Here is a 15,548-nt window from a genome sequence, read left to right on the forward strand (position 1 = left end):
TGGCGAAACCCGGTCTCTACTAAAAATACAAAAATTAGCTGGGTGTGGTAGCATGCGCCTTGTAATCCCAGCTACTTGGGAGGCTGAGGCACGAGAATCGCTTGAACCTGGGAGGTGGAGGTTGCAGTGAGATGAGATTGAGCCACTGCACTCCAGCCTGGGCAACGGAGTAAGACCTTCTCTCTCAAAAAAAAAAAAAAAAAAGGAAAAGAAAGAAGAAAGAACACCCAATTCCCAAATTTTCCACATGTCCCCAGGTAGAGAGGTAGCAGCAAAATGCTAGAGAAAAAAGCCCAGCCATGAGGTCAGACACGCTTGGGATCAAATCCCAGCTTCCCCCACTTACTATCTGTGTGATCTTGCGCGAAACAGGTTACTCTCGAAACCTCCGTTTCCTTGTCTATAAAAGGAGGACAATGCCTCAACAGGTTGTTTCAAGGATTCAATTAAATAAAATATATTAGAGAACCTGCATTTTGGCGAAGTGTTCATGATGCCAATAAGGCAAGGTTTGTGTTCCACCTCTGTAGTTTTTTTTTTTTTTTTTTTTTTGAGATGGAGTTTCACTCTTGTTGCCCAGGCTGGAGTGCAATGGCATGATCTCAGCTCACTGCAACCTCCGCCTCCTAGGTTCAAGCATTTCTCCTGCCTCAGCCTCCCAAGTAGCTGGGATTACAGGTATGTGCCATCAAGTCCGGCTAATTTTTGTATTTTTAGTAGAGATGGGGTTTCACCATGTTGGCCAGGCTGGTCTCGAACTCCTAACCTCAGGTGATCCACCCACCTCAGCCTTCCACAGTGCTGGGATTACAGGTGTGAGCCACAGCACCTGGCCGCAGTACATTTTTAAAGGATATTACTAAAGTAAGGGATAGCAGAAAGAACTCTGGCTTTCTGCCTCCACTGCTGCCATGGCTTCTGTGAAAAAGCCTGTGGCGAAGGGGGGCAAAAAAAAGAAGCAGGTTCTGAAGTTCACTCTTGAATAAACTCACCCCGTAGAAGATGGAATCATGGATGCTGCCAATTTTGAGCAGTTTTTGCAAGAAAGGATCAAAGTGAACGGAAAAGCTGAGAACCTTGGTGGAGAGATGGCGACCATTGAAAGGAGTAAGAGCAAGATCAACGTGACATCCGAGGTGCCTTTCTCCAAAAGGTATTTCAAATATCTCACCAAAAAATATTTGAAGAAGAATAATTTACATGATTGGTTGCTCCTAGTTGCTAACAGCAAAGATAGCTATAAATTATGTTATTTCCAGATTAAACAGGACAAAGAGGAAGATGAGAATTAAATTTCATTTATCTGGAATATTTTGTATAAGTTTTTGAATAAAACTTGGGAACCAAAAGAAAAAAGAAAGAACACGGGACAAGCATCAGAAAGACCTAAGTCTCTAAATCTCACATCTCTAGGCTTATTCAGCTGTTAAATGGGGGACTGTACTAGCTAATTTCTAATTGACTTACCCATTCTGAAAAACTAAAGTAAGCCCCAATTTCTGCTGAATCCTATTCATTTTTGTTCATTTGCCTCCAACTTCTCTAAAATGAGGGACTTATGACCCTTTGAAACAGGTGAGGAAAACCAAAAAATGGCCAAGATGCCCAAGAAACCTATCATTTGCATGATATTAAAATTGTAAGCCAAGCTTTTTTATAGGGATGTCTGGATGATTCACTCAGATTAGTGGTAGGCAATAAACACCTGTACCGAAAATGTTGCATTTTCTGGCACAAAGTCACTGGTAAGCACACTGCCTAGCATATAGCAGACACTCAAAAATGCTGGTTGAATGAACAAGGAGCCAACTGACACCTGTTACTCCCTATAAAATCTTTAACTTTCTTAAGCCAAAACTCAAGAAAGATGGTTGTCACATTAAGAACTCTACTAAATATCCTCTGAACGAACTAATCCTTCAAATTCTCAATTATGCTAACTGGAAAAACATAAACAACCGTTGAGAGAAATGCTGAACCAGCGGAAAAAAGTTCAAAGCCAAGTTTCAACATTCCCGTAGAGCTAGATACACCCACTGACTGCTGCCAGGGTCAATTTCCCGGCCTCTTCCAGAGCTCATAAGCACCCTCAAAAAGCGCTTAGGAAAAAAAACCCAGCGCCTACTCTACCCTGGTACGCTCGACTCCTCGCACACGTAAACCTTTAAGGTGGATGTCAGTGGAGCCAGCATTGAACAGACACGAACACGGGGAAACGAAAAGAGCATCTCCCCATATTCACAAGGGTCACCACAGACAAACTCTGAAAAGACCAAATTATTCACAAATCTAAGAGAACTGACAGATCCTCTTCGAGATAAACTATTTTCCTACAGTTTCTGGAGGCAAACAAGAACTCCAAAAACAAGTCGAACGGTCCATCTCCCCACTCCTCTCCCAGGAATGTGGCTGTTTTACATATCACACCCTGGACTCCGACAAGCGCACTTCTAGACCTTCCCGGGGCCTCGGATCGCTGAGTGGCAGAGGGGCTGCCCCGCAGAGCTTTCGGTTGCTTTGGCAGAGTCCCCGTGAGACCTCCCTGCCTGCCCACAAACTCTTCTTGGAGTAAAAGTGAAAGAGAAAAAAACCCCTACTCGTCCACCGTGACGGACGGTGGGGGATTTTAGCAGAGTTGAGTAGCCCAAAGAGGACTCAATTTCCCCCCGCCCTCGGCTGCCTCCTCCTGCTTTCCTGCGAAGCCAGACATGCTTCCCCGGTCCGCGCAAGCCCTCCCACCACCCACATGGTGTGTCCCTCCCCGTCAGAGCACATGAACTTTAAAATGGTGCTTGGGGCCACAAGGCTCGTCGGAGTCACAGAGGCCCAGGGCCAGAGAGCGGGCGCGGGGGGTCAGGAAAGGAGGCCCCGGGTGGCGGGTGGGGCGCCCCGGGTGACGCGCGCGTTAGTGGGCGGAGGGAGGCGCACCAGGCAAAGGAAAGGAGAGAAATGGATCGCGGCCCCTTTAAGAGGCCTTCACAGCGCTCAGGAACTAGGGGCCTCTCTTCCACCCCCAGCCCGGCGTATGGGGCCCTTCCTTGGGGAGAACTATCTCCAGACCCGCTCCCCGGAGGCTCCCCTCACGCCAGGTCTCGCCCGGCCCTGCCATGGGGCGGCGGCTCCTCCTTACCCCGCTGTCTGCCGCCTCTTCCCAGCTCTCAGCGACCTCCTCATCTTCCATCTTACTCGCCGCTTTCCCTCCTCCCCCACCCCCTCCCCGCGCCTGCGCTTTGAAGCGGGCCTCCGTCGCGGGCGCAGGCACGCAAAGCTTTACTCAATGGACCCCGCCCGCTGCCAAGCCCGGAAGAGGCGCCAGGCGAGCTCCCAAGAGTACATTGGGGCAGCCATCTTGGAAGGGGGCAGAGAAGGCGGAAAGATGCCATCTTTCTTAAAGGCCAACGCGTTATCTGTCTTACAGAATGGGAGTTCAAGGGAAGTCATCGTCTGAAGTACCGGAAGTGTGTTCTTTAGAACCATCTTTTCTAAGGGCAGGCAATTAAAGAAAACTTTTTTTCTTTTAAAGTGAGTCGTAGTTTTCCTAAACTACAGATAATGGTATCTTCAGAATTCTGAAAACATTTTTAAACACCAACAAATGATGAAAAATATCTGCTGATGCAGAAAACATTTTATTATTTCTGATAGGGTGAAAATGATTACAGTATTTCCTGCTCATAAAGCAGTATTCTAATCATTTATTAACACTATATCCGCTACCGTAAGGTAAAGACGGTAAAGATAATAGTGCACCTCAGCTGGGACAACCAGTGGGATTCCCAGCTACTAAAGTTCTCCTGGGTCTTTAATGGTAGATAAATACGTTAGTATTACCTCTAAAAATTATTGGCCAGGCGCGGTGGCTCACGCCTGTAATACCAGCACTTTGGGAGGCCGAGACAGGCGGATTACCTGAGGTCAGGAGTTCAAGACCTCCTGGCTAACATGGTGAAACCCCGTCTCTACTACAAATACAAAAATTAGCTGGGCATGGTGGCACACGCCTATAATCCCAGCTATTCCGGAGGCTGAGGCAGGAGAACTGCTTGAGCCAGGGAGGTGGAGGTTGCAGTGAGCCGAGATCATGCCACTGCACTCCAGCCTGGCCGACAGAGTGAGGCTCTGTCTCAAAAAAAAAAAGAATTATTTATGTCAGAGCAGGCGTAGTGGCTCATGCCTGTAATCCCACTTTGGGAGGCCAAGGTGGGCAGATCACCTGAGGTCAAGAGTTCGAGACCAGCCTGACCAACATGGAGAAACCCCGTCTCTACTTAAAATGCAAAATTAGCCGGGCGTGGTGGCACATGCCTGTAATCCCAGCTACTCGGGAGGCTGAGGCAGGAAGATCGCTTGAGCCTGGGAGGCGGAGGTTGCAGTGAGCCGAGATTGCGCCATTGCACTCCAGCCTGGACAAGAGCAAAACTCCATCTCAAAAAGAAGTTATTTATGTGGCCGGGCGTGGTGGCTCACGCCTATAATCCCAGCACTTTGGAAGGGTGAGGCGGGTGGATCGCTTGAGCCCTGCAGTTTGAGACCAGCCTGGGCAACAAGGCAAAAGCCCATCTCTAATAAAAAAAAAAAAAAAGCTGTGTGATCTTATGCAAGTACATAAGGATTCTATGTCTCAGTTCCCCAAGTGTATACATTAGAGATAGCTACTTCAAAAGTAGATTGTAAGAATTTAACCAGTTACTATGCTGAAATGCCTAGAACAGTGCCTGACCTGTAGTAAGAGTCCTAAGGGTTAGCTATTATCATTATGGGAGTGTCTTGTCTGCCCGAGGAAGATTTATAATTGTCACTTCTGTAATCATCCTTTCTTTCTTAAAATACAAGGACAGGGAAATGCCAGGCGCGGTGGCTCATGCCTGTAATCCCAACACTTTGGGAGGCTGAGGTGGGCGGATCAGTTGAGGTCTGGAGTTCAAGACCAGCCTGGTCAACGCGATGAAACCCCATCTCTACTAAAGATACAAAAATTAGCCGGATGTGGTGGCAGGCACCTGTAATCCCAGCTACTTGGGAAGCTGAGGCAGGAGAGTTGCTTGAACCCAGGAGGCGGAGGTTGCAGTGAGCCAAGATTGCGCCATTGCACTCCAGCCTGGGCAACAGAGCGAGACTCCGTCTCAAAAAAAAAAAAAAAAAAGGCAGGGAGATAAGCAAACACCATGTGTTTATATTCTTACTGACATGTTCCTGTTTTTCTCTCAGTTTTAAATACATGTCATTCAGTAGTGTTGCATTTGGCTGCTATAACTAAGTTATCTGACTTGGAATGTGTTTTTTCTTGTATTTTTAGTATGCCATTAATCTTTCTGAAGTAAAACCTTCCTATTGTGAAATTTCGTAATTTGTATTTTTTTTTTTTTTTTTTTTAGACAGTCTCACTGTCACCCAGGCTGGAGTGCAGTGGCACAATCTTGGCTCACTGCAGCCTCTGCCTCCTGGGTTCATGCGACTCTCCTGCCTCAGCCTCCCGAGTAGCTGAGATTATAGGTGCTTGCCACTATGCCCAGCTAATTTTTGTATTTTTAGTAGAGGCCAGGTTTCACCATGTTGGCCGGACTGGTCTGGAACCCCTAACCTCAGATGATCTGCCTGCCTCAATCTCCCAAAGTTTTGGGATTACAGGTGTGAACCACCCTGCCCGTCCTGTTATTTGTATTCTTAATGATTATTATCATAAACTGCAACCATGTGTTCAATGTTACTGGTCTTTATTTAGAAGCTTAAGTGACATGCTTACTAATTGTCTGGTTTCACAACTTCCTGACTCTGAAATATTGTTCATTTCCAGGGTCTGTCCTCAGTCCACTGTTCTTACCTAGATGCTCATGGTATAAGCCACCCACTGTATGCTGGACTGCCAAAGTTGACTTCTAGCTGTGAACTGACCTGGTGTTTCTGATTCCGATTTTTACAGTTAGGCTTCTTATTGCCATCTCCACATGGATATTCCACTAGCAGCTTTAAGTCTCTAAGTCTAAAACTCAAGTAATTCTCGGCCGGGCGCAGTGGCTCACGCCTGTAATCCCTGCACTTTGGAAGGCCAAGGCAGGCGGATCACGAGATCAGGAGTTCATAGACCAGCCTGACCAACATGGTGAAACCCCATCTCTACTAAAAATACAAAAATTAGCCAGGCGTGGTGACACATGCCTGTAATCCCAGCTACTGAGGAGGCAGAGGCAGGAGAGTCGCTTGAACCCAGGAGGTGGAGGTTCCAGTGAGCCGAGATCGTGCCACTGCACTCCAGCCTGGGTGACAGTGAGATTCTATCTCAAAAAACAAACAAACAAAAAAAACACACAAAAACTCAGTAATTCTGTTGAGTTCACCAATTTCATAGATTTTTGTCTTGTTCACTCTCTGAGATTATATTTACTTGGAATACATTCTCCTGTGAACCCATTCGTTGAAGTAAATTATCCTAACTGAGTCTTGGCAACAGCAAAGTGGTTGAAATTGTCAGATGGGGCTGGGCACGGTGGGCTCACACCTGTAATCCCAGCACTTTGGGAGGCCGAGGCGGGCAGATCACGAGGTCAGGAGATCGAGACCATCCTGGCTAACACGGTGAAACCCCGTCTCTACTAAAAATACAAAAAAAAAAAAAAAAAAAATTAGCCGGGTGTGGTGGTGGGTGCCTGTAGTCCCAGCTACTCGGGAGGCTGAGGCAGGAGAATGGTGTGAACCTGGGAGGCAGAGCGTGCAGTGAGCCGAGATTGCACCACTGCACTCCAGCCTGGGCAACAGAGCAAGAGTCTGTCTCAAAAAAAAAAAAAAAGTATACAGAAACTGTCAGACGTAACCTCGTTCTGGAGCAATAGTTTTTCCTAAATGCAAGTGACTCCTATATTTAAGCTTTGTCGTTATGCCATATTACCAGCAGAGGGAGATAGTTTCTTACAATTTAGCATATTGGGCAACGACCCTTAACAAAGGCATTAGTTGTGCATTTCTGGGACTGAATTTTGAAGGAGATAAGAAAGATAGAGACCTTGGAAATCATCTGAGAATGCTGCAAATGAAATCGTTTTTGTTCCACAAAATGGGTAACCAGGAGGTCAGTCTTAGTTAATTACATAGACCCCTTGTGACCTTGGGCAAGTCTCTTCTCTCTCAGTCTGATTCCTCATCCGTAAAATCAGGGATGGAACCAAATTAGCTCTAAAATTGAAAAAGTAGTGGCAGTTTCTTCTCCCAGGGAGAAGCCCAAAAAGTTGAGGCAGTGGCGGCCCGGCACGGTGACTCACGCCTGTAATCCCAGCACTTTGGGAGGCCGAGGCAGGTGGAAGACGAGGTCAAAAGATCAAGACCATCCTGAACATGGTGAAACCCCTTCTCTACTAAAAATTCAAAAATTAGCTGGGCATGGTGGCACGTGCCTGTAGTACCAGCTACTCGGGAGGCTGAGGCAGGAGAATCACTTGAACCTGGGAGGCGGAGGTTGCAGTGAGCCGAGATGATGCCATTGCACTCCACCCTGACCGATAGGGCGAGACTTTGTCTCAAAAAAAAAAAAAAAAAAAAATTTGAGGCACACAATACACAGGTATTGTCAGAGGCCCTAAAGCATGAGTCTTTCTCTTTCTATCTCTCTCTCTCTCACGCTTTCTGCTCTCACTTGGTCACCAGGCTGGATTACAGTGGCACAATCATGGCTCACTGCAACCTCCACCTTCCAAGCACAAGCGATCCTCCTGCTTCAGCCTCCTGAGTACTGAGTAGCTGCGACTATAGGTGTGTGCCACCACACCCAGCTAAGTTTTTGTGTGTTTTTTTTTTTTTTGGAGATGGAGTTTCTCTCTTGTCACCCAGGTTGGAGTGCAATGGCGTGATCTTGGCTCACTGTATCCTACGGATTCAAGTGATTCTCCTGCCTCAGCCTTCTAAGTAGCTGAGATTAGAGGCCTAGGCCACCACACCCGGCTAATTTTTTTTTTTTTTTTTTTTTTTTTTGACAGAATCTTGCTCTGTTGCCCAGGCTGGAGTGCAATGGTGTGATCTCAGCTCACTGCAACCTCTGCCTCCCGGGTTCAAGCGATTCTCCTGCCTCAGCTTCCCAAGTAGCTGGGATTACAGGCGCCAAGCCTGGCTAATTTTTGTATTTTTGGTAGACACGGGGTATCACCATGCTGGCCAGGCTGGTCTCAAATTCCTAACCTCAGGCGATCCACCCGCCTCGGCCTCCCAAAGTGCTGGGATTACAGGTTTGAGCCACCGTGCCCAGCCCGGTGTATTGTATTATTAGTGGAGACAGTTTCTCCATGTTGGCCAGGCTGGTCTCAAACTCCTGACGTCAGATGACTTTTCTTTTTTTCCTGAGACAGAGTCCACTTTTTTTTTTTTTTTTTGAGTCGGTGTCTTGTCTTGCTCTGTTGCCCAGGCTGGAGTGCAATGGCGCGATCTCAGCTCACTGCAACCTCTGCCTCCCAGGTTCAAGCAATTCTTCTGCCTCAGCCTCCTGAGTAGCTGGGACTACAGGCACGTGCCACCACGCCTGGCTAATTTTTGTATTTTTAGTAGAGACGGGATTTCACCATATTGGCCAGGCTGGTCTCAAAGTCCTGGCCTCGTGATCTGCCCGCCTCAGCCTCCCAAAGTGCTAGGATTATAGCCATGAGCCACTGCGCCCAACTTTTTTTTTTTTTTTTTTTTTTTTTACAGATTTTCACTCTTGTTGCCCAGGCTGGAGTGCAATGGCATGATCTCGGCTCACTGCAACCTCCACCTCGTGGGTTCAAGCGATTCTCCTGCCTCAGCCTCCCGAGTAGCTGGGATTACAGGCATGCGCCACCACACCCAGCTAATTTTGTATTTTTGGTAGAAATGGAGTTTCTCCATGTTGGTCAGGCTGGTCTCAAACTCCCGACCTCCTCAGGTGATCTGCCCGCCTTGGCCTCCTAAAGTGCTGGGATTACAGGCGTGAGCCACCGTGCCCAGCCGAGATAACTTTGTATCTGACGCACAAGCTGAAGCTAGGTAGATAGTTGTGATAAGTAAATGGCAACTTACCAATATTGAAAATGTGCAGGCTGGGCGTGGTGGCTCACGCCTGTAATCCCGGCACTTTGGGAGGCCAAGGCAGGTGGATCACCTGAGGTCAAGAGTTTGAGACCAGCCTGGCCAACATGGTGAAATCCCACCCCTACTAAAAATACAAAAATTAGGTCTGGTGCAGTGGCTCATGACTGTAATCCCAGCACTTTGGGAGGCTGAGGCAGGCAGATCATGAGGTCAGGAGTTCAAGATCAGCCTGGCCAGCATGGTGAAACCTCGTCTCTACTAAAAATACAAAAATTAGCCAGGCATGGTGATGCGCATCTGTAATCCCAGCTACTCAGGAGGCTGAGGCAGGAGAACTGCTTGAACCTGGGAGGTGGAGGTTGCAGTGAGCTGAGATCAAGCCACTGCACTAGCCTGGGTGACAGACTCCATCTCAAAAAATAAAAATAAAAAAATAAAAAATAAAAATATAAAAATAAGGCCGGGCGCGGTGGCTCATGCCTGTAATCCCAGCACTTTGGGAGGCGGAGGCGGGTGGATCACCTGAGGTCAGGAGTTGGTGACCAGCCTGGCCAACATAGTGAAACCCTATCTCTACTAAAAATACAAAAAATTAGCTGGGCGTGGTAACAGGCGCCTGTAACCCCAGCTACTCGGGAGGCTGGGGCAGGAGAATTGCTTGAACCCTGGAGGTAGAGGTTGCAGTGAGCCAAGATGGTGCCATTGCACTCCAGCCTGGGCAACAAGAGTGAAACTCCATCTCAAAAATAAATAAATAAATAAAAATAAAAATACAAAAATTAGCTGGGCGTGGTGGCACGCACCTGTAATCCCAGCTACACAGGAGGCCGAGGCAGGAGAATCGCGTAAAGCCTGGAGACAGAGGTTGCAGTGAGCCGAGATCATGCCACTGAATTCCAGCCCGGGTGATAGGGCCAGACTCAGTCTCAAAACAAACAAACAAAAAGAAAATGTGCATACCTAAGGATATCCATTGCTATTTTGTTTATAATCACAAAAGACTGGAAACAAATTAAATTTTCATTGCTAGGGAATTTGTTTTAAAAGACTATGGTACATTCCTATAAAGGAATAGAATGCAACTGTTAATAACATTTATATTGTCCTAAATGCACCGATATTGAGTGATCTCACATGAGAACTAAAAATAAAATCCTAAACCTTCCAACGGACTAAATGGACACCCTTTTGGTACAGGGGACCCCAGAGAAGCCATGATGGAACAGGAAGTCGACACACTTGGTTATACCCTATCCCTTTCTCAGTTTAGACACAACAGTTGACCAGCATTAATGCTAAAATAGAGATCATAAGACTGACACAACAAATGCTTTGTGGTAATAAGATGCTTTTTTTTTTTTTTTTTTGAGACACAGTCTCTCTCTGTCGCCCAGGCTGGAGTGCAGTGGCTCGATCTTGGCTCACTGCAACCTCCACTTCCCAGGTTCAAGAGATTCTCCTGCCTCAGCCTCCTGAGTAGTTGGGATTACAGGTGGGCAACACCATGCCCGGCTAATTTTTGTATTTTGAGTAGAGATGGGGTTTCACCATGTTGGCCATGATGGTCTCAAACTCCTGAGCTAGTGATTCTCCTGCCTCAGCCTCCCAAAGTGCTGGGATTACAGGCGTGAGCCACCGCGTGCGACCAAGATGCCAATTATAAACAGGACATAAGGTCATACCAAGCAAGGGTTAAGTCATGCACCCCAACCCTTTAAGAATAAACTATGTTCTGGCCAGGTGTGGTGGCTCATGCCTTTAATCCCAGCACTCTGGGAGGCCGAGGCAGGCAGATCACCTGATGTCAAGAGTTCGAGAACAGCCTGGCCAATGCGGTGAAACCCTGTCTCTACTAAAAATACAAAAATTAGCCAGGCGTGGTGGCACATACCTGTAAATCCCAGCTACTCGGAGGCTGAGGTAGGAGAATGGCTGGAACCTGGGAGGCTGAGGTTGCAGTGAGCCGAAATCGCGCCACTGCACTCTAGCCTGAAAGACAGAGCGAGACTCTGTCTCAAAAAAATAATAAATTGGGCTGGGCGCGGTGGCTCACGCCTGTAATCCTAGCACTTTGAGAGGCTGAGGTGGGCGGATCACGAGGTCAGGAGATCGAGACCATCCTGGCTAACATGGTGAAACCCCATCTCTACTAAAAATACAAAAACAGCCAGGCGTGGTGGCGCACACCTGTAGTCCCTCAGGAGGCTGAGGCAGGAGAATGGCATGAACCCAGGAGGCGGAGCTTGCAGTGAGCCGAGATCGTGCCACTGCACTCCAGCCTTGGCAACAGAGCGAGACTCTGTCTCAAAAAAAAAAAAAAAAAAAAAGAATAAATTATGTTCTGGGCTGTGCGCAGTGGCTCACACCTGTAATCCCAGCACAATTTCAGCACCTTGGGAGGCCAAGGCAAGGTGGGCGGATCACCTGAGGTCAGGAGTTCAAGACCAGCCTGGCCAACATGGCGAAACCCTGTCTTTACTAAAAATACAGTAATTGGCTGGGCGCGGTGGCTCACGCCTGTAATCCCAGCACTTTGGGAGGCTGAGGCGGGTGGATCACCTGAGGTCAGAAGTTGGAGATCAGCCTGACCAATGTGGTGAAACCCTGTCTCTACTAAAGATACAAAAAATTAGCTGGGTATGGTGATGCGTGCCTGTAACCCCAGCTACTTGGGAGGCTAAGGCAGTAGAATTGCTTGAACCCAGGAGGCGGAGGTTGCAGTGAGCCGAGATCGTGCCATTGCACTCCAGCCTGGCCGATAGGGCAAGACTCTGTCTCAAATAAATAAATAAATAAATTAAATAAAAAAACAAAAAATACAAAAAATTAGCTGGGCGTGGTGGCACGCACCTGTAATCCCAGCTACTTGGGAGGCTGAGGCAGGAGAATCACTTGAACCCAGGAGGCGGAGGTTGCAGTGAGCCAAGATCACGCCATTGCACTCCAGCATGGCAACAGAGCAAGACTCTGTCTCGAGAAAAACAAAACAAAACATATAGATAGAAAAGGTACAGTAAAAATATGGTATCATAATCTTATGTGACCACCATTGTACATGTGGTTTGTCATTGACCACTGTTATGTGGTGCCTGACTGTGATTGATTATTGGGACAGACTCTGGAGCAAAGTACCTTATTTAAATGTATTAGAGAGACTCCAGCCACCCCTTTCATTCTAGCCTTATCTGCTGTCTTTAATCATGTCCCAATCAGCCTTCACACCGCAGAGACTATTCTGAAAAACCATTTTAATTATAGATTATAACCTCCCTGTTCCCAGTTCTTCATGACCTATAACGTAATCTCCAGTCTTCCCCCGATATTCCAGCCACTATGTAGCTCAGTTTCATCATCTTTAAAATAGGCACAATAATGACGCCTACTTAGCAGAGTTCGGTACATAACAAATGTATACAATAAATAGCAATTGTGATTATTATTAGAGTTTAATACTTTTGTCCTTATCACAATTTATATTTCTATCTTGTCTACAGTCTTTTTTTATTGGTTATCTCTCTCAGTAGATAGTAGGGCCCTCCACGAGGGCAGAGACCTTATGTTTCATTAAAAAATATATATGATCACGGCTGGGCACAGTGGCTCATGCCTGTAATCCCAGCACTTTGAGAGGCCGAAGTGGGCGGATCACCTGAGGTCAGGAGTTCAAGACCAGCCAGGGCAACATGGTAAAACCCCATCTCTACTAAAAATACAAAAATTAGCCGGGTATGGTGGCATGCACCAGTAATCCCAGCTACGCAAGAGGCTAAGGCACGAGAATCACTTGAACCCAGGAAGCAGAGGTTGCAGTAAGCAGAGATTGTGCCACTGCACTCTAGCCTAGGCAACAGAAGCAAGACTCTGCCTCAAAAAAAAAAAAAAAAAAATTTATGGCCAGGCCCAGTGGCTCACGCCTGTAATCCCAGCACTTTGGGAGGCCAAGGTGGGTGGATCATGAGGTCAGGAGATCGAGACCATCCTGGCTAACGCGGTTAAACCATGTCTCTACTAAAAATACAAAAAATTAGCTGGGCGTGGTGGCAGGTGCCTGTAGTCCCAGCTACTCAGGAGGCTGAGGCAGGAGAATGGCGTGAACCCGGGAGGCGGAGCTTGCAGTGAGCCGAGATCACGCCACTGCACTCCAGCCTGGGTGACACAGCGAGACTCCGTCTCAAAAAAAAATAATAATAAATTTATATATATTTATAAATATATATATTAATATCATATATATATATGACCATACGTATCACACGGTCTGGCACATAGTAGGTGCTCACTAGATATTTGTTTCCCAAATGCCCTCTTAGTTGCCAAATTCCAAGTTCATTAATTCAACAAATATTTAGTGAGTCCCTAGTATGTGCATCTCTATGTCAGGTGCTGGTGGAAAACAGACAAAAATCCCTGCTGTCCTTGAGTAAGAAGATTCAGGGTGAAGTGATTCTGTATTTGAACGTATTCTAACATGGTCCAGCAGTTCCAACCCTGACCGGTCAACAGAATCCCTGAGGAGCTTTCAGAAAAGTCTGAGACCATTGTTTGAGGTGGGCCCTGGAACCTGCATTTTAATTTATTTTTGTAGAGATGGGGTCTTGCTATGTTGCTCAGGTTGATCTCAACTCCTGGCCTCAAGTCAGCCTCCCATGTCACCCTCTGAAAAGATTGGGATTACCAGTGTGCAACACTGCAACTGGCCATGGAACCTGCATTTTTACTTTTACTTTTTTTTTTTTTTTTTTTGGAGACAGAGTCTCACTCTGTCACCCAGGCTGGAGTGCAGTGGCATGATCTCAGCTCACTGCAACCTCCACCTTCCAGTTTCAAGTGATTTTTGTGCCTCAGCCTCCCGAGTAGCTGGGATTACAGGCGCATGCCACCATTCCTGGCTAATTTTTGTATTTTTAGTAGAGACGGGGTCTTACCATGTTGGCCAGGCTGGTCTTGAACGCCTGACCTCAAGTGATCCACCTGTCTTGGCCTACGAAAGTGCTGAGATTTTTTTTTTTTTCTTTACTTTTACTTTTTTTTGAGACAGAGTCTCGCTCTGTCACACCAGGCTGGAGTGGTGTGATTATAGCTCACTGCAACCTCGAACACCCTGGCTCAATCAATCCTCCTACCTCAGCCTCCCAAGTATCTGGGACTAGGCAAGCTACTTTGGAGGCTGAGGTGGAAGAATTGATTGAGCCCGGTTAGAAACTTCCTTCCTCAAAAGAAAAAAAAAAAAAAGTAGCATTTAACAGCTGGTCCAGTGTTTCCAATATTGAGCTCTACAGGATATTTCGAGGGGGAAGAGTGGCGTTGGTCACAAGTTCTAGTAATTTTTTTTTTTTTTTTTTTTTTTTGAGACAGTCTCGCTCCGTGGCCCAGGCTGGAGTGCAGTGGCACAATCTCAGCTCACTGCAACCTTCACCTCCTGGGTTCAAGCAATTCTCCTGCCTCCACCTCCAGAGTAGCTGGGATTACAGGTGTGTACCACCAAGCCTGGCTAATTTTTTGTACTTTAGTAGAGACAGGGTTTCAGCATGTTGCTCCCATGGTGGTCTTGAACTCCTGAGCTCAGACAATCTGCCTGCCTCGGCCTCCCAAAGTGCTAAGATTACAGGTGTGAGCCACTGTACCCGGCTCAGTTCTAGTAATTTTTAAGCTTGAGGTTTTTAATGACATGATTTAAAAACTAGATTTAAAAAACAGATTTAAAAATATTTCTTTTACCAGTTATAATTGCCCAATTTCTCTTTTGCAGTAAAATTTCCTAGTTGAAAGACTTGATTTTATCTTTTCTTTTTTTTTTTTTTTGAGAGGGAGTATTGCTCTTGTTGCCCAGGCTGGAGTGCATGGCGCGATCTCAGCTCACCACAACCTCCACCTCCCAGGTTCAAGCAATTCTCCTGCCTCAGCCTCCCGAGTAGCTGGGATTACAGGAATGTGCCACCACGCCTGGTTAATTTTGTATTTTTTTTAGTAAGGATGGGGTTTCTCAATGTTGGTCAGGCTGGTCTCGAACTCCCGACCTCAGGTGATCCGCCTGCCTCGGCCTCCCAAAGTGCTGGGATTATAGGCGTGAGCCACCGCGCCTGGCCAAGACATGATTTTCTTAAATCAATGTTTCTCCCACTGGGATTCCCTGAGTGTATCCCTAGGGGAGTTTGCATTATTCAGGTTTGAAGAACATAAGAACATACTGCTTTCTATTTATTTATTTGAGATGGGTTCTCTCTATCACCCAGGCTGGCGTGCAGTGAGGTGATGATAGCTCGCTGCAACCTCCAACTCTTGAGCTCAAGCAACCCTCTGCCTCTGTCTCCCAAGCAGCTAGAACTACAGGTACACGTGCCACCATGTCCAGCTAATTTTTCAACTTTTTGTAGGGATGGGGTCTTGCTGTGGTGCCCAGGATGGTTTTGCATTCCTGAGCTCAAGCGATCCTCCCCTCTTGGCTTCCCAAAGTGCTGGGCTGACAAGTGTGCACCACTGCCTCTGGCCCATACAGCTCTCTATGGGTAAGGGTGACCCAA

General features: G+C 46.9%; 1 protein-coding gene and 1 pseudogene across 9 annotated transcripts in view; one reads left to right on the forward strand and one right to left on the reverse strand.

Annotated features, from left to right (window-relative positions):
* SZRD1 (SUZ RNA binding domain containing 1) overlaps nt 1-15,548 on the reverse strand; it is a 45,534-nt gene that overhangs the window by 27,676 nt on the left and 2,310 nt on the right. Inside the window, exon 1 of one of the 9 annotated variants that reach the window (XM_054436568.2) lies at nt 3,131-3,352. The exons of 3 other annotated variants lie outside the window; for them this stretch is intronic. In XM_054436568.2, the coding sequence (XP_054292543.1) occupies nt 3,131-3,181 (51 nt within the window). In that variant the 5' untranslated portion in view covers nt 3,182-3,352. Of the gene's footprint in view, nt 1-3,130; nt 3,353-15,548 lie in introns of those variants that run through there. 5 more of the 9 variants (XM_054436576.2, XM_054436585.2, XM_054436573.2 and 2 more) reach the window with 5 other exon arrangements.
* Nucleotides 912-1,292, forward strand: LOC129006672 (large ribosomal subunit protein eL22-like; annotated as a pseudogene).

The sequence above is a fragment of the Pongo pygmaeus genome, chromosome 1, assembly GCF_028885625.2.
Source record: "Pongo pygmaeus isolate AG05252 chromosome 1, NHGRI_mPonPyg2-v2.0_pri, whole genome shotgun sequence".
Taxonomy (NCBI): Eukaryota; Metazoa; Chordata; class Mammalia; order Primates; family Hominidae; genus Pongo; species Pongo pygmaeus.